Genomic DNA, 19,498 nt, shown 5'->3' on the forward strand with positions numbered 1-19,498 from the left:
GATGTCAAGACGTGTGAACATGAGATATTGAAGTCCACCTACCAAGCTGCGATAGAGTGTAGGATTGATAAATAGTGGATCTTCATAAGGTGACTGAAAATGCTGAACAAGAGGGGTTACAGCAGATTTACTGGCTGTTAGATTGGCACGTTCCAAGAGACTATATGCTTACCTCTTTTGATTAAGGAAAAGACCTTGAGGCATTTTGAGAACTTCAATACCAAGGAAGTGATGTAAACTTCCTAAAACCTTCATCAAAAACTCATGATTAAGTTCAGTGATAAATTCTTGAATGAAAAAATTATTGCTGCCAAGATGATGTCATCCATGTATAACAATAGAATGATGGTGCCTTTTTTATGATGGCAAATATAGAGAGAAGAATCTGAGATGCTGCAAAAAAAAACCTTTGGAAAGTAGAAAAAATCCAAACCTATCATATCATGCTCTTGGAGCTTACCGAAGTCCATAGAGAGCTTTATGAAGTCGGCATACATGATTTGGTTTGGTAGGATCTTCAAAACCTTGTGGCTGCTCAACATAAACGGTTTCTTGGAGCTCTCCATGTAGAAAGGCATTCTAGACATCAAGTTGCCTAATATCCAAATTTCGAAATAGAGCAATAGTTAAGACAATGTGAATTGTGGCTGGTTTGATGACTGGTGAAAAAGTTTCATGAAGTCAATTCCAAGAATTTGGTTGAACCCACGAGCCACTAATCGAGCTTTTAGGTGATCCAAAGTTCTATCGCTTTTTTGCTTGGTTTTGAAGACCCATCTGGTGGAGATGACATTCATATCGGCGGTTTGGGGTATTAGAGTCCATGTTTTGCACAGATTCTATGCTGCTATTTCTTCCTCCATTGCTTTCACTTAGCCTGGATGTTTGAACGCCTCTTTGACTGTTTTAGGTTCCAAAGGAACTGAAAGAGCAATGAAATACTTTGGATTGGGCTTAACTATGCCATCTTTTGCCCTTGTGACCATGGAATGTAAGTTAATAAGAGATGGTGGTTGTTGGTCGGTGGGAGTGTGTGATATGGAATCAGCGAGAGAGAGCTCGATGGCCTCTTGAGGAAAGCTAGCATCTGTAACATGAGAATTGTTAGCACCCGTAGCAAAGGAAAAATCGCCACCACTTGTAGTCAAATCATATTTGTCATTGTGACAACAAGTTCTAATGGAATCATTTGCAAGTTCATTGTTAGAGTCAGGCTGAGTTCCTTCTTTTAACTGACTGGTTGTCATCAAGCCATGCCTTGTAAGTAACACCTTCTTGAGAATGAGATATTGATGAAAATAAATTCCCAGGTTGTCGAAAAGGAAATACATTTTCATCAAAAACAACACTTCTGGATATAAAAATCTGACCTGTTAGTGGGTATAAGCATTTATATCCTTTATGTGATGAGTTATACCCTATAAAAACGCATGGTAAGGATCGAGGCTTCAACTTGTTCTTAGCATAATCTCGAAGATTAGGGAAACATCGGCTTCCAAAAACTCTCATGCATCCATAATCTAACCCCTTTTTGAAGACGAGCTGGAAAGTATTATTCGTATTAACAGTCGGTGTGGGCAGTCGATTGATTAACGACACAGCTGTAGAGAAGGCTTCCACCCAAAATTTTGTTGGCATACTAGCATGAAACATCATAGCAAGTCCGAGTTCTACTATAGTTTGATCTCTGCGTTCAACCATTCCATTCTGAGGAGGGGTTTTAGGGCATGCTTTTAGGTGTTGGATGCCATATTCACGCAAGTATGAAGCAAGGGTGTTACTATTAAATTCTCCTCCTTCATTAGTTTGAAAAATTTTAATTCTTTTCCCAAACTGATTTTCCACAAATTTGTGAAAAATTTTAAAATTCTCATAAAAGTCTGACTTGAATCGCATTGGATAGAACCAAATGAAATGAGTAGATTCATCAACAAAGATTGCATATACTTATATTGTTGAGATCCGATGATCGGAGCAGGCCCTCATAGATCACAATGCACACGACAAAGAAATTCATCACAATGTTCTTCAATAGGAAGATATGGAAGACGACATGACTTAGCCAATTGATAGTTGGAACATAAAATTCTGCTACTAGATGGGCCAAGAATTCTAGTGGCCTTTGTATTTACTAAAAACTCTACTACATGCTGATTGATGTGGCCAAGGCAATGATGCCACACTTCTTTATTCGCTCCTCGAAATCTAACTGAGGAAAACGCCTTGTGATCTCCTTGAAGTTTTGACGTTGCTCCTACATTTTTCAGCATGTAAAGACCATCATGTCTGGTTCCGGACGCCACAATCTGTCGATTCCTCTTGTCCTTTATAAGAAAACCATTAGCTGAGAATTCAAAAACATAAGGCATGTCTGTTGACTGACTGAAATTAATTTCTTTTTAATTTCTGGAACCACCAAAACATTCTTGAGATGAATAGCATTTTGCCCATCATTAACAATGGCATTTACCACATGTGTGATGTCAAGTTTCTAGCCATTGCCTACCATTATCTTTTTCTGAACCATAATATGTAGTTGAGACATTGAGATTACCTGCTTCTGATGTGATGTGAGCTGACGCTCTAGTATCTGGAAACCATTGTTGATCTTGTCCATCCGCAATCTTCATTGTAGCTAATGCCTGAGGAACTTGTTTGGGCTGGAAAGTTTGATTAAAACGATGCGAGCAATTAAGTGCAGAATGGTTTCTTTTGTTGTAGATTTGGCACACGACTCCCTTTTGGGGGCATTGGGCTGGTTATTATTTTCTCTTTTGTCGTTGTTGAATGGAGTACCTTGGCTGGCTTGACGAAATTCGCATCCCTTAGAGATGAAAGTATGATTTTTATATCCCTTATACCTCTGATTTTGAACACGTTGATTCACAAATGCCACATGAGTACCTGAAATATCTCCATACATATTCTTTACTGTTTCATGACTTTCAAGCAAGGCGATGACTTCCAACTATGGTGGAGTCGGTGGACGCATATAGGTCATTCTAAAGGACTCATATTCTGGCCCGAGACCAGTCAATAGCTAAAAGACTTTAGGTTGATCTGAAACTGGTTTTCCAATAACAGCAAATTCGTCGCATATAATTTTGAAATTTCTGGTGTATTCAGCAATACTTAGATTGTCTTTCCAATTCATCTGAAGTCTTTGCATAAGGAGCATTTCTCGCTCCTGCGACTCATAAGCAAATCTGTGATTTAGAGTATCCCATACCTATTTGGAGGTTTTTAGACCGACGACCAACCCCAATATTTCTTTAGATAAGGTTCCTGTAATCCATCCACGTAGCAACCGATCTGATCTTTGCCAGGCGTTGAAATCTGGGTTCACAGCTTGTTCAACTGCAGTACTATTGCTGGGAAGGTATCTGTCAGGCATAGGGGTTTCTCCATTAACAAAACCTGTCATATCCTGACTTTCAATTAGTCCTAGCACCTGCGTCTGCCATAGGAGAAAATTGGACTAGGTTAATTTGATGGACACAAAATTGGCGACGTTCAAGTTGAAAGGATATGGATATTTGGTAGAGGAAGTTTGTGAGCTTTGTGAGGCCATAGAATCGTATGGCTCTGATACCATGAGTAATTGAGAGTACTAAGGATATTTCTCACGTTGTATTTTTCTTTAGTTGTTACAAGCATATATATAGGAAAAGATTTACAATATCCACAATTTTTGGAGTGGATGAAGGAAGGTCATAAAGAAGCAGAATCTGCCATGATTCTGTAATTTCAGTCTCCTCAACGTCTCCCTTAATTTTCCTTTCCAGTGTGTTTTCATTCATCCTCAACGTCTTCCTCAACATTCTTCCTTGATTTTGCCTCTTCAGTGAATATGTTCTCATCCTTAGTATCTTCATCGATCTGCTTGATTTTCAGCATATTTTTAGCAAGACGAGAATTTTGGATATCCCTAAATTCTCGTCTTGCTGATTTACTCTTATCACAGAAATGGTGGATATCAAGGGCTCCTTTCATCTAAAATTGACATTATTTATGTTGGCTCAACTTATCAGAGTCCATCCTAGATCTTGAAAATGCACGTACTAGTGGTTATTGCGGTGAAGAATATTCACCTTTCTATTTATGAGCTGGGTACTGATCAATCGCCCTCCCTTGAATTTTTTCATCACTTGATGTAAAGAATAAGGTGATTCAACAAGAGATAACGTCGAGGCATAGACAAGGCGATCTCTGGATTTTGAAACTTGTTCACAATTACAATCAATATGTTCTGTTCCGTAACTAAGGCAATGCAGGCAGTTCCAATGATATTTGGCAACTTGATCTGATGCCTGGACATTGTTACGGGTGGATACAAGCCCGACGGATCATAAAACTCATCATTGTTTTAAAAAACAATCTTCAATATATGGCTCTTCTCTAACTCTGTGCACACACATCGGGTTTTACACTCGTTCTGGTTAGTGAAAATTATGAAAGAGGGAATGTGATGTCCTTGTTCAGTCTGAGATTTAGCAATTACTTACTTCCCCGAAATGCAAGTACGTAAAAGAATTCTTGGGTGTTCTTCAAATACAACGAAATACTTGGTGAAATGAGATTACAGCTGAAAATAACAACTCCAGCTCCATTACAAGTTACTTTCCTAAACTGGTGGTTCTCCAATGCATCAAACATCCACTCTTTGTTCTCATGAGTTCACACCTTAACTTTCTTCTTCCTCTTTCTCCCCACCATGATACTGGCCACATTGCCACCATTAAACCTAGCGGGGATAGAGGGAACTTGACAACACTGTGCCACCAATACGAGGATGGTGCCCTCGACTGCCTTCTGATCTATATCTGCAACCACCACCTTCGTTAGATGGCAAACCCATGGTCCATTTGATGATAGCAGTAATGTGACCCGAAAAATGGTTTCCTGGCTGCTTCTTCCATCCACGATGGATTGATGTTAGGGTTGAAACCTTCTGGTGGAAGCACGGGTCTTGATGATGTAGGATACTGTTTCAGAATTTATATGTTGTGTTATGCTATTCTAAACTGGACTACGGATATGTGGGTGCTGAAAACATGCAGGTCATGAATGAGTGGCTTTTAGCTTTGTGGCCATGAGGGTGATAAGGATTATCAACAAGCAGTGAGCATCACGAGCCATAATTTCTGGTTCATGTTAGAGTTTTGATGAGGAGTTGTTTTTTTCAGCAGGTCCTCTTGGTTTGGGTGAGATGACTGTAGGTTCAGACAAGGGGCAATTTTTGGTTTCTCAGGTGGAGTATGTGGTCCTGGAATTCGAGACCACAAAGATTAGAGGGCTTGAGTTTCTAGAAAGAGCTTTGCATTGGCTTGAGAGAGGATCATAGGGTTCTCGTTGAAATGTTTGGATCTAGTACACTTTCCATGAAACGACAATGTGATTGTGCTTTAGTGGTCCATTGACTGTTCATGCTCAACTGTGGTCTTCTCAGATGCTCAGCGCATGGATAGGGTGTCTCAGGCACAAGCACCTATCCCGCATCCTGTTCATTTTGGCGCTTTCATATTTATGATATTTAATGTCAGATAGAACATGCGGCACTGACTTCCATGCCAAAGGCATTTGAGCCTATGTGTTAGTTACTATTGTCTTTTAACTGGTAGAATTTAGTGTGAACTCTTGAAAAGATAACTGGGGAACGTATTAGCACTGAATTGCTACTGGAATGAACTGTATCTTGTGAATAGGGGTTAGAAACCTATAAGCGGGTGATGATACACAAATGATACGATCAGCTGTTACTGATCCGGGGAAGATATATGTAAGGTTTTGGGATTATAGCTGTTCATTTTGTGAGATAGATTTTCTCATCCATGTTTGCTATTAGATGCTACTCTTGCTTGGGGGTGGGCATAGGGCCGGGTCGGCCCGTCTGGCCTGAAGCCGGACCGGGTACCGGGTCTGGTCCACCAAAAATCAGGCCCAGCCCGGCCCGTTTGGCAGGCCGGGCCGGGTCGGGCCTGATTTCACACCGCTCCATCTCTACCAGAACCTTCCTTGTGAGGTCCTGTCCGAAAACCCACTACCCAAGCGTGTGCCTCAAGCTTGTTGACGCCGGCCAGATCCAGTGCAGCTCCACGGAGTTGGCCCGGGCGATGCTCTTGGAGAGCCTGGCCAAGGCCCGACACAATTGGGCGTCCGTTGTCCTCTCATCAGCTCCCCTCGGATCAACGACGGACGCCCAATTGTCGACGGCGATGGAGGCGGTTAGGGTTCTTCCATTCAGGACCTTCCCTTGCATCTACAGGACAGCATTGAGGGCATCGGACTGCCGAAAGTGGAGAAGATGTGTGGATGTCGGAATTGGTGACGCTGAAGTCCAGGTTGCTCACGTAAGACCGTCGACTTCGAGGGTGCGAGACCGCCGCTTCCTCCTTCTCCTCCTCTTCCACCCTGATGGTGCTTGGATGACGACGCTGATGACGATGGGACAATAGGATTTTGCTGACAGAAGTAGAGCAAGTCATCGTCTTCTTCTTCACTGTCATTCCTGTTCTTCGTCATCTCCCTCCACCACTGTGTCCTCGGTTCCATAGACATGCTGAAGCAATCGCTTGGGGAGGTGGAGCACCTGAAGAGGAAGACCTGGTGACGGTGGCCCATGGTGGAGCGGAGACGGTGACTGAGTGACTCTCCCTGTCTCTGCGGTGCAGCGCCTCTGCCTCGGGAGGGAGGGAGGGCACGGGAGGAATGAGTCGACCTAACAGGCCGTCGGGCCGGGCCGGGCTGTAGAAGTGATAACCGGGCCCGGCCCATTAAGATCTCGGGCTGGGCGGGGCTCACTCAAGTTGAGCCCGATAACAAAAATTTTTTTACCCGGACCCGGCCCGTACCGTGCAGGGCCAGGCTCCAGGCCTACTCTTGCTAAATTGCTAAATTTTGGATTCTCGGTCTATATAAATCCTTTTATTCTGGATCTACAGTTAAAGTTGAAATGTTCTTTGTTGCCATTTCCTCCTTGTTTTGTGATATTGGAGTATCAAGGTGTATGTAAGTGCAGAATATATCTCTTGCATGAATTTTTTTTGCTCAAGAAATAGCTTGCAGCCCATCCCTAAGTCTACTAAGGATTTTAGCGTGGAACCACCAGAAAGTGCCTCTAAGCATGCCAGTTTAGCAAATTTATGAAGCTTGTGATAAGAGCTTCATTGACCTGGTTGAGTGGCTGGACTTGGATTCGATAATCGGGAAGTATCTTTGAAGGGACTGGAAAATCCCAGCTTGCTAATCCACCCAAAAGAAAAAGATATCTTCTAACAAATTAACCACGGTTATGCTTAGTCGGGTTCGTTGACAGGCCCAATTGAAGTATTATCTCGTGGTTTTGGTTTAAGAAAATGGTGCACACTTTCAAATTTACGTTTGAGCAGCATTGGTGGCCGGAGTCATTTTTCTGAGTGTGAGGTGGGGTTGCTTCGAAGTTCAAGCAAATGAACACTGATAAGATAGCGAGATATTCAAGCTAATCTTGGAGTGGAAAGTGATAAGCTTTGAGAGAAGGAGTAGAAGGAAGACAATGCACACAGATTTACGTGGTTTGGATCTGTCAATCCTACATCCACGATAAGAACATCATGCAGCCTTGTTCTGTTTTCTCATTCTCATCTTCTTTACAAATTGCAATGAATATATGTAGTGTTGGAGAAAGACCAACAAAGTAGGTGTTTCCTCAACGTTACTCAAACGGCTATAAGAGGAATATATGGCAACAAGATCAAACTAACAAGGTAAGAAAATGTTGACATTTTTGTCTGCGTGATGATGGAATATCGACTTCTCATCACACTCCCCCTCAAGTGGGGCGTACAAGTCATGGCAGCTCCACTTGTTAATAGCTTCATTTAACTCTTTTCTTGATATTGCTTTGGTTAATCCATGATATTGCTTTGGTTAATCCATCTGTAAGTTGTTTTGAACTTGGTGTGAAGGGAGTATTGATTTCGCCATTCTGGACCTTTTCTCGTATGAAATGACAGTCAATTTCTATATGTTTTGTCCTTTCATGGAACACTGCATTTGCTGCAATATGTATGGCAGCTTGATTATCACAATGCATTGGTGTGGGAGAACTAAATTATAAACCCATTTCAAATAGAAGGGTACGAATCCAAGTAATTTCACTAGCTATGGTGGACATTGCCCTGTATTCTGCTTCTGCACTGGACCTAGAAGTGACTCATTGTTTCTTACTTCGCCAAGATACTAGGTTATTGCCTACATAAATACAATATCCAGTAGTGGATTTTCGATCCATGCATCCTCCCCAATCTGCATCAGAATTATGCTCTAATGTTGACATGGCCATTTTGTTTATATAATAATTCTTGGCTAGGAGACTTCTTCAAATATTTGAGAATCTGTTCAACCATGTCTCAATGTTCCTGAGTTGGATCATGCATATGTTAGACTAACAAGATTTACTGCATATATAACAACCTGACCCACTCTTAGGCTCGGGCCCCTGGTTCGACGAATCACAACCCGCCCCCCTAGCAGTTTTAGTTCCAACCTTGAAAAGGCTAAGAACTAGGACAATTTTCCAATTAATGACCCCCCTTTATAAACCCTTGAAGATTCCTCACAATCTTCGATATGGGACTAAACATTTGGGGCATTACAACATAAGTGATGTCGAGTCTCATAACTGTGAGATAAATAAGCTTTCCTACTAGTCGTTGATATCTTGAAAATTTTAGAGTTTCTTGTTTCTCAGTAATGGCTTCTTTGTTGTTGATGAATACCTGTGTATCTACAGGACGACATCCAAGTTTTCCAGTTTCTTTGAGTAGATCAGTGACATATTTTCTTTGTGACATAAATAACTCTTTCCTTGATTAAGCAATTTCTATTCCCAAAAGGTATTTTAACTTTCCCAAATATTTATGTTGAAGTCCTTTTGAAGTAGTGTTTTTACATCCTTGATCTTGAGAGTGTTGCTTCCTATGATGATTATGTCGTCTATATAGATAAGCACCAAAATAATGTCATTGTCCTTCTTACTGATAAACAACGAATTGTCTGCTTTACTCCTGTAGAATCGATATTGTTCAAGAGCTTTGCTCAATTTGAAGTGTCACGCTCGAGGAGATTGTTTAAGTCCGTATATCGATTTTTGCAGCTTGCATACTGATGTAGACTTTTCTTGAGTCCATCCAGGAGGTAGCTTCATATATACTTCTTTTTGTAAGTCTCCCTGCAAAAAATCATTTTTTACATCTAATTGAAATAATGGCCAATCACAATTGCAAGCGATCGAGAGCAAAATTCAGACAGTATTCATCTTGGCTACCAGGGCAAATGTCTCCTCATAATCCAATCCTTGTGTTTGAGTATATCATTTTGCGACCAGCCTGGTCTTGTATCTTTCCATTGTTCCATCACAGCTGTATTTGATTTTAAAAACTCATCTACAGCCAACCGCATGTTTTCCTTCAGGCAATCGTCATCTTCGTCTCCTGTCCTGAAAGATTACATTGGTAGGAGATAATGTGTAATCTTAGAAACAAAGAGAAGATTGGATGTTAGATTAGACATATAAAGAGTCTTCAATTCTTTTTCAAAAAAATTTGTTTTTCCTACTCCAACAACTTTAATGGAGGTGTCATAAGCTATAGCCACAGTTCTATTTTCACTTTTATTTTTTATATCTTTCAAGTTATTGTGAAAACATGACATATGTTCAGATGCACCTGAATCCATGATCCAAGAGTAATTTTTAGTAAGAGAAGGGTCTGAATTCATACCTAGCTGATTTCTAGGTGAAGTGAATGTTGATGCAGCAGTTACCATGTTGTTGTGTTTCTGGTCATTCAGATTTTTAATCCTCTTTGCAATAGTAGCAAGAGTAACCTCACCTTTGTCAGATTGAACCAACTGCATCTACGGTTTATACTGTTGTTTTAGAGGATCTCCCTTGTTGGTAGGTCTGCCATGTAAATTCCAACATTTTTTTTCAAACATGTCCTTTTTTGCAGTATGTGCACACTAGTCATTTGCCTCTATTTTTGAACGATGGTTGAACCTCCATTTTTCCTTCATATTTTTTGCTGACCGAGGCATTGAAATCAACTTTTTCAATGTTTTCACCACTAGTTTTAGTATCAACAGTGTCACTGGTGTTCATAATCTTCCTCCTTTTTTCTTCTCGTAAGAGGGTGTTACACATCATATCCAAAAACAGCAGATCAAAAGTCATTAATGTTTGGCTTCTTGCTTGTTCGTAATCTTTACCTAAACCAACCAATAGTTTGAAGGTTCTTTCTTGATCTCACTGCCTCGTAATGCAAGCAAGGTCGGTTGAAAGTGGACAATGAGAGCCCATCTCATTCCACTTCCCTTTGAGCGTAGCAATATAGTCGCTCAAGGTCATATGACCTTTCTTCAACTCATAAATTTCATGGGAGAGTTGATACATGTGTGTCGTACTATATTTTTTACTATATAATTCTTTGGCAGCATTCCATATTTCCTCAGCAGTTTCAAAATAATAAAAACTCTCAGCGATTTTAGCGTCCATAAAATTCAGTAACCAAGACATGACCATATGATTACCTGACTCCCATTCATCATAGTTAGGATTGTCAATGGCTGGTTTAGATTTTTTTCCGTTAACAAACCCAAGTTTACATTTTCTACTTAAGAAGAGAGTAGCAGCTTTGGACCATGACATATAATTTAAGCCATTCAATGGAACATTTGTAATTTTGAGAATGGTGGTACCTGTCTCCACGACAATTTGTTGTTGTGTAGAAGATCCACTAGTCGAGTTCATTCTTTGAGAATCACTAGTTCTCTCATTAGTGTCCATTGATAAATAAGAGAAACACTAACGAAATTGTTTTTTGCCAATAAGGGGAAGTGCAACATGAGAGGCGGTCTGAACTCAAGTGATTTAGCAGCAGGAAGGTAGTCTGAACTCGTGTGATTTCAGCCTCCTCCGGTCACCAATCAGGTCGATTTTGGAGATGTTGAATGTGCAACAGAGGGGCGATTCTCCCTACAAATCTCACAAAGAAGATGGCTCGTGGAGATAATGCCGGTTGATAGAACAGATACAAGCACGTTGCTGCGCTGTTTTGCAGCAAAAGAGGCGGTCGGAACTTTGATGATTCCGGCCAGCTCCGATCACCAAATTGGTCGAGCTTAGAGGCGTTGGATCGGCAACATATAGCGGTCCTTCCTATAAAATCTCAGACTGGGAGATTAATTGTGGAGATAATGTTGGTCGATGGAATGAAGGGGCGACAAGCACGTTGCTGCCTTGTTTTGCAGCAAATGAGGCGGTCGTAAATTTGATGATTCCGGCCAGCTCCGATCACCAAATTGATCATGCTCAGAGGCGTTGGATCCGCAACAAATAGGCGGTCCTTATTGTAAAATTTGAGACTAGGAGATTGATTGTGGAGATAACGCCGGTCAATGGAATGAAGGGTGACAAGCACGTTGCTGCCTTGTTTTTTTTATTCCTCAACTACCCTCAAAAAATCGAGTGTTCAGCACATTGCTCTGATACCATGATAAGATTTGAGAGATGGAGTAAAAGGAAGACAACATACAGATTTATGTGGTTTGGATCTGTCAATCGTACATCCACGATAAGAACATCACGCAGCTTTGCTTTGTTTTCTCATTCTCATCTTCTTTACAAATTACAATGAACATATGTAGCATTGGAGGAAGACCAACAAAGAAGGCGTTTCCTCAACGTTACTCAAATGGCTACAGGAGGAATATATGGCAACAAGATCAAACTAACAAGGTAAGAAAATATTGACATTTTTGTCCGTGTGATGTTGGAATATCGACTTCTCATCAGAAAGAATCCTTGGCGATGTAGAGAGAAAACAATGTACCTAAGGAGAAACAGAGGATGGACAAACACCTGTAAGGGAGGACGAGAGAAGAGAGGACAGCGAAGGAGAGAGAGACCTCATCTCTCTCTCTCTCTCTCCAATGTCACAGTTGTTGTAACCTGTATCGAAGATTGTGGGGGATATAAAGGTAGGCCATTAATGAGATGATTGTCCTGGTTTTTATCCTTTTTAAGGTCGAAACCGAAACTTCTAGGGAGCAGGTTGGGATCCGCCGAACCAGAGGCCCGAGCTCAGAAGTGGATTGGGTTGTTATAGTTGTTATCATGTGCAATAAAACTTCCATTCATTATGACTGTGCTAATGAAAGTGCAACCTAACCATGAAGCCATCTCATTCAACCGGATTACAGCATGCGGGTAGAAAGTACACATGAATATGTATTAGCAGAAAGAGATGGTTCAGATACAACTATTTCCCACAACAAACTTTACCATTCAGTATCATCCAAAATTATTTTATAGCAGAATCTAACATTGGTATGGCCCGTTCTAATGCCAAAGATTTCTACATTACCATCTACAGTTAATTTAACATCTATATTTATTTACACCTAAGAACATGTAAAAGAATCATTATTAGAAGAACCTAAATGAAGAAAAAGCTACGAAATCTAACTTTACCTAATTAGGCAGATAACTATCATCAAATTAATGTGAAAAAAGAGGGGTCTATGTTGAGCATCTTATGAACATGGTGAATGTTTGGATCCCCCCATGCGTGATACACATCAGAGCGTGCTTTTAGACCAATGCTGCTGTAATTGTGCTTTAGACATCAATCAACAATCAACATGAAAGACTTGTGAATGCCTCATTGTAGAATCCAATATTGAGTCTATATAAGTTTCATTCCCCATAACTTCATTGGATGCTATTTGGGGTCAATCAACCAATGCTTCGTATCAAGATATAAGAAAGGAAGCAATTAAACACGAAGCTGAACAATATAGTAGAACAAAGCATGTATATCAATTTTCCATCTTAAAAGCTGGCATTGAAAAATCGCCCATCACTTCAAAATATTGGAAATTCAAATGAAAGAGAAGGTTCTGAAGGGTTACGTGTCTCACATAGCGTGAACTAAAACTATAGACAGAAAGATTGGCATTCTGAAAACTAGAAAAATATCAAGCCACTACATAAGCAAACTATTTTCTTAATTCAACAAGCAATCAGTCATTAAGAAGGCCATGCTGCTAGCGCAAGAGTTCAATAAAATTGTCCACTAAACCAGGAAATACTGGAGATTTCAGTTTTTCAAATGAAAGCATAACCTTATATCATATGATCTAGATGGGTACATTGACGAGTCTAAACCTAAACCAAGCACAACCATCCCTATGGATGGAAAAGAAACTGTAAATCCTGACTATGTTACTTGGCAATGTCATGGCCAGCTTATCCTAAGCTGAATTATTTCATCACTTTCTGAGTCCATTAGAAACGTCGCTTGTTATTTCATCACTTTCTGAAAGAAGCATACGCTGCTCACTCGCGGGCACACATAATGCAGCTAAAGAGAAAATTCAGATTGCATTTGTTTCACATGGAATCCGACATCCGCAGGGATCTGAGATATGTAGGATCTTAGATCCATGGATTTAAAATCGGACCCTCCCCTCATCCAACCTAATCCATAGTTTTTAACATATAGAATGGATTTCAAATTCACGCTACTGAGAACGAACCTCCAAACACACATTTTTTAATACAGCCTATATGAAACGCAACCTCAATGTTTAAAGGAGGACAGTAAATCCTTTAATGAGTATACTGTATACCCAATCTACAAAAATGATTTCACATCTGTTATGCATAGCCCAGGAAACCTTTCAAGCAGGCTATCGAGGACACGATATTCACCTCCCTATCCGAATGGAGATATTTGATTCATTTTTTAATAAGGTTTCCAACAAGCAATTTAATAAAAAAAAATTAAAAATATAATTTATTATTATACATATAATACAAATAAGTTATCGGATCCATGGTTTATCCAGCTGGCTTGACACCCAATTTTAAAGCCGATCGAATCGGATACCAGGTATCCATCAGGTACTGTGTAATGACCTTACCCAGATTCAGATTCAGCCTGGCAAATAACGTGCAGTAAGCTTCTATACAGAGACTTCTCCCCAACAAACTTCTTTATGAATCCGCCATGCAGTGACTTGTCGTGTTGTATTTTGATTAGAATTCTGTCTTTTCATAACATCTGTCAAACTCAAACCCAAACCGGTGAGAAACATTACCGTGCAAGCAAGACCTAGCTAGGGTTTGTGTAAATCAACGAGTCATTCCCTCCCCTCTGTTTCGCTAGAGATGAAACCTATAAGGTGTATTGAACCTACCACCTTGAAATCAGCAAACTCACAAGGATCCCATATTGAAATTTTTTGTTGAACTATAGTTTCAAAAGTTTAATACGGTCAAAGTATAATTTTTCATATAGATTAACTAAGATTTTAAAATTTTATATGTAAAATTTTGAATTTCTAAAATTCTGAAGGAAGGCGCCCCCCTGCCTCCACCCACTTCCTGCCGCCCCCCCTTATGCCAATCCTTCACAAAATACGGTCAAGTGGCAGAGGAAGAGACCTGTAGCTGAGAGACACAAATATAATAGATCTTATGTTTGAAAGGCACCAGTATGAAATAAGCTAAATTATTTGAAGGAATCAATATGTAAGTAGAATATGTAAGTAGAAGTAAGTGGGTCAGTATGTGTGTTCACCTAGCTCCATCACTGGTTACAAGAAGCAGGGGTGGAGGGAGGGGGGTCCGCCTGGGCCATGGCACTCCCCCAACCAATTTTAAAAAAAGAAAGTTATATTGAAAAAATTTAAAAATTTTAGTTGTGTTATGTATTGTTTGGATTTGAATTCAGTTTGACCCCACCTGAATCCAAAGATTGAACTGTTCGGCCCGCCCCTAAAAAGAATCTTAACTCCACCCCCGACAAAAAGTGTATGACTTGAGTATGATGATAAGACATGTCTAGTTGCAAAATGAAACTATCCAGAGTAGGGATCGATTTGCTTTTCAGACATTCGACCCCATGGTTGAACCAATTACCATTTGAATCTATAATGTCATTGAAAAGCTTTATGCTCCAAATTTCATCTGGTTTTTCTGCATGATAATAGACAGACGCCTTTAGAAAGGTGCCAACTATATACTTAATTTGCTTCACCTGATGCCCAGGCTTATGGCAAAAGCTAACATCACACCTACAACATCGTCAAGTAGGCTCTCAATCCGCCTTCTTTGTATCGAACAATGGCTGACACGCTCCAATATGCACTCTTATCAGGCTGCATATTTCTCTCTCTCTCTCTCTCTCTCTCTCTCTCTCTCTCTCTCTATATATATATATATATATATATATATATATATATATATATATATATATATATATATATATATATAAGCCTGCCAGCCACTGAACACATGGTAATAGTAGATAGAGATTAAACAACAAGAAGTTGTGGATATTTTGACTGAACACAAGTTTTTCAAACTTACGGCCATGCTTATCGTCTTCCATGGCCCGCTAAAATCGAGGGCTATGATATGAATATCTAATCTGATCCACAATCAGCGTGATCTGCAATTCAGGAAGGCTTTAAATTGTGACAACTGCTCACCAGAGAATCTAACCCACCTTTGTCAATAAGCTTTCCCTTCTTCATGAAATCTTCCTCCCTCTCGTTTTGAAAAGAGAGAAAATGAAGACGATCATGGACGCGGGTAAGCTTCAGAGTTGAAGCGCATTTTAATTCTTTAATTTTTTTTTCATTAGAATGAGAGAACCCCACTTGGCACCCGAAACTCAAGCTCGGACTCGATCTGACACCCAAAATTCGAGTCTAGATCCAATCCGGTTAAAATAAAAATATATATATATTGTTTAAAATATAAAATAAATTTTTAAATGTAAATTATATTTTTAATAATAAAATATATCGTTATTAAAATAAAAAAAATATTAAAAATATATGTCAAACCGATTTTTTCGACCCAAACCGGATCAGGCTGAGTTTCTAAGTTTCAAAATTAATCTTTTCTCTCTCTCTCTCTCTCTCTCTCTCTCTCTCTAAAGAAAGACTTTTGGGCTTGTGAACAGCTGTGCGGTTGTCGTATGAAAACAAAATGCTCCAAAGTTTGGGGTCTTTTACATAAACAACTGTTATTTACATACAGTGTTTTGGTAGTATATATATATAAGCACAAACAGACATTTATTCCATGGTTTTTTATCCGGCTTAAACTAGCTAATGCAAAAGCACGTAATTACTGCCTTTTTTGCAAAATTTCCTTCAAAACAAATCCGCTCCATGCCTTCTCCCTGTCTGTCTATGTCCATGTGACAAAGATCACGGCCTCACATATTGATAGTATTGGTCTCACTTCTCAGTCAAAAGGAAGGACTTCATTATTGAGAGCCGGACCACCAACAATTCGCTGCCCAACCACCAGTCAGTGCACAAACAGGCACACTGCTCATGTCTCTGCTACTCAGTTCGCTTTATCGATAGACTCAAATCCACCTCTCATGTCTATAAAGCATACAAGACTGTATTATCTTCTGCACCAAAAAAATATGGAAATTGAGAGCAACCAAGTTCCAGCACCAGCTGCCACTCACTTAAAGAAATGGCTTCTCCTTGCAAACTCTCTCTCCTTAGCAGTAGGCTCCACTGCAGGTCCTCTGCTGCAGAGGCTCTACTTCTTGCATGGAGGAAACCGTCGATGGTTTTCCAGTTGGCTTGAGACCGGAGGCTGGCCGATCATGCTCATTCTCTTGCTTATTTCATACTTTCGACGGCGCCGGAATTCAGGCTGCAGAACTCCAGTTTTCTTCATGACATGCAGGCTGGCAGTTGCTTCTGCAGCTCTTGGAGTGATAACTGGGTTCGACGATTTCATGTACTCCTTCGGGCTAGCATACTTGCCTGTTTCAACCTCTTCTCTGCTCATATCTACACAGTTGGCTTTCACTGCCGTGTCCGCGTTCCTACTTGTGAGGCACAAATTCACTCCCTTCTCCATTAATGCAGTGGTCTTGCTTAGCATCGGTTCAGCAGTGTTGGGTCTCCATTCTAGCAAAGACAGACCAAAGAATGTTAATAATTTCAAGTACTACCTGGGCTTCGCTTTGACGCTTGGGGCGGCGATGCTCTATGGGATGATTCTGCCGCTGGTGGAGTTGATGTATAGGAAGGCCAAGCAGACGATAACTTACACGCTTGTGATGGAAATTCAAATGGTGATGTCCTTTTCTGCTACTGCTTTTTGCACAGTCGGTATGCTGGTGAACAACGATTTCCAGGTAAAGCGTGGACTCACTTTCTTCACAAATCTGGAATTTCTTTTGGTCTTTCCCAAATGATATTCCTCTTGCTTCTTCATGATTGAGAGCTGTGTTTATCAAGACAGTTGCTTGTTGGCTCAGATTTGCTGCTAATGGGCTCCTTAATGGAACAAGACAGGCCAATACAGATCTTGCTCTACTGTCCTTTTAACTCTTTATTCTAAATTAACTTAAAATTGCATTATTTTCTAAAACCATAAAAGTCAACATCAGGTTCACCAAGATGAATTTGTGGAGAGTGGCTTATGTGTTCTGATACTCCAAATTTTTAGCAAAACGATGCGACTCTTATACTGATACTCTCAATGATTGGTAGAAAAAATTAATTCCCGTCATGTAATATTGAAGCTTTTAATCTCTAAGTTGTGGCTGAATCGGCACAAAACATAAGTGAATCTAGTTATTCAAAGATGCCCTTTATTTTGCACAATTTAATGTTTAATTATATGATACCTAGGTCAATATGAAAGTTCTGCAATTCTCAGTTGGATATCAAATATCCCAATGAATGCAGTCGGCTTAATTTGCCTGCTACCAGTACAAACACAAAAGGATGCTTGTCCCGCTACGTGCCATAGGCTTAAGATTTATCAAAAGCAAATTTCCTCCCATATGTTTGCTTGCATAAGGTGCATATATACATTTTTTTTTAAATTGATCTTGTAACAGTCTTCTGTTTTTGGAACTTAATCTATTTTCTTCTTTACAAAATTAGCCATCTTTGTCCAATCAGAAAGTGTGCCTCTGCACCTCAAAAGCACAATCGGTTGCTGCTTGGATTCTGTCAGTCCAGTTACTCTCGTATATATGTTGAAAGCAATAGAAAGCAAACTTTTAATCAGAAGCTGGTAACCTTTCATGATCATGGTGATCACAAATTCTCAGGTTATCACGAGAGAAGGAAGTGAATTTGGGCTTGGTGAAGCCAAGTATTACTTGCTGCTAGTATTCACCGCGATCGTGTGGCAGCTCTTCTTCATTGGTGCAGTTGGTGTCGTCTTCTGTGCTTCCTCATTGTTCAGCGGCATTCTCATCTCTCTCTTGCTTCCCGTCACAGAAATACTAGCAGTGCTCTTCTTTCATGAGAAGTTTGGCGGTGAAAAGGCCATTTCACTCATCTTATCTCTATGGGGCTTCGCCTCTTACTTCTATGGGGAGTACGCTCTCAGCAAAAAGAAGCCATTGACACCGACTAACCCAGGCGACGCCCAGCTTCAACCATAGAGCCAATGCCAGGTATCCCTCCATAAGTTGCCTCATAACTGGTGGAAATTTAGCTCTGTTTGTACGATAGAACCACATGTGATCTGGGGCTTGGATGCTGGTGACAGACAATTTTATAAATCTTGAAGAATTAAGATATGAATTTCAAGTAATTTATTGTTAGTTCTTTTCAGCCGCCAATATGGCCCAATTCAGCCTCATATTCTTATTTTTCAATTGGTTTTTTCTGTTGGGAACTGCAAAATTGCGTCGACCAATAATGGTCAACCTGAAAAAGTAATGAGAAAGCGTGACAGATTACAAATTATTGCTCAACTTTTATTAAAAGTAGCTGAACTTTTGAGATAAATTCTTGAAGAGTAGTTTAAAACTTATCCTTCAACATAAAGTAAGAAAAATATGTTTCATTGAATAATTGCTCTTATTGGGCCGACGAAACATTTAGTTTGTCTTTTGTAAAAATACCTTTGTTATCTATAGTAAAAATGAATGTTTTCTATCAATATGTGGCTCTTCTAAAGTGCCCTTCTTGTAACTTAAGAACAAACACTCCTAGTCCCTTGAAGTGGGGATTAACCACCTTTTGGGGCATCTTTTTTTTTTATCATTTGTTAAAGTAAATATATACTATTATACTAAAGATAACATTAATGTTCCGGTTGAGTCACACGTCTTTTTTGAACTTTTTGAGAAAAAAATCTGAGTGGTCGCGGCGGATACACGTGATATAAATAGGGAAGTTAACATCCTAATTCCTAAAGCTAGAGCATGTTTTCCCATTATATAAGTACTGTTCATGTCATGAAGGACCGAATATAATATTCTACCACAAGGCAAGGAATATAAATCAATGTGCAAAGGGGTGCAGGTTGTGTAATTTAGTAAAGCACCTAAGTTACATCCACGTGGTTCACCTTTTAAGGTTCGAAACCCTAAGGTGGCCATCAAGGGTGGAGGGAAGGGGTACCTAGGCTATGGCTCTACCTCAATTAATTGAAAAAAAAATGTAT

General features: G+C 39.9%; 1 protein-coding gene across 1 annotated transcript; it reads left to right on the forward strand.

The window, feature by feature from the left end:
* The first annotated feature begins 16,427 nt into the window (after positions 1-16,427).
* LOC116263315 (purine permease 1-like) lies at positions 16,428-18,650 on the forward strand. Its single transcript, XM_031643006.2, has 2 exons — positions 16,428-17,222; positions 18,150-18,650. Exons 1-2 carry the CDS (start codon positions 16,446-16,448, stop codon positions 18,486-18,488), a joined length of 1,116 nt encoding a protein of 371 aa, XP_031498866.1. The 5' UTR covers positions 16,428-16,445; the 3' UTR covers positions 18,489-18,650.
* The last annotated feature ends 848 nt before the right edge of the window (positions 18,651-19,498 follow it).

The sequence above is a fragment of the Nymphaea colorata genome, chromosome 10, assembly GCF_008831285.2.
Source record: "Nymphaea colorata isolate Beijing-Zhang1983 chromosome 10, ASM883128v2, whole genome shotgun sequence".
Taxonomy (NCBI): domain Eukaryota; kingdom Viridiplantae; phylum Streptophyta; class Magnoliopsida; order Nymphaeales; family Nymphaeaceae; genus Nymphaea; species Nymphaea colorata.

What these genes read in the sequence shown, in the direction of transcription:
- LOC116263315 (XM_031643006.2), top strand. Translation starts at nt 16,446, where the DNA reads ATGTCTATAAAGCATACAAGACTGTATTATCTTCTGCACCAAAAAAAT. An exon ending in TGGTGAACAACGATTTCCAG is followed by an intron (nt 17,223 to 18,149) that starts GTAAAGCGTGGA and finishes ACAAATTCTCAG; the next exon opens with GTTATCACGAGAGAAGGAAG.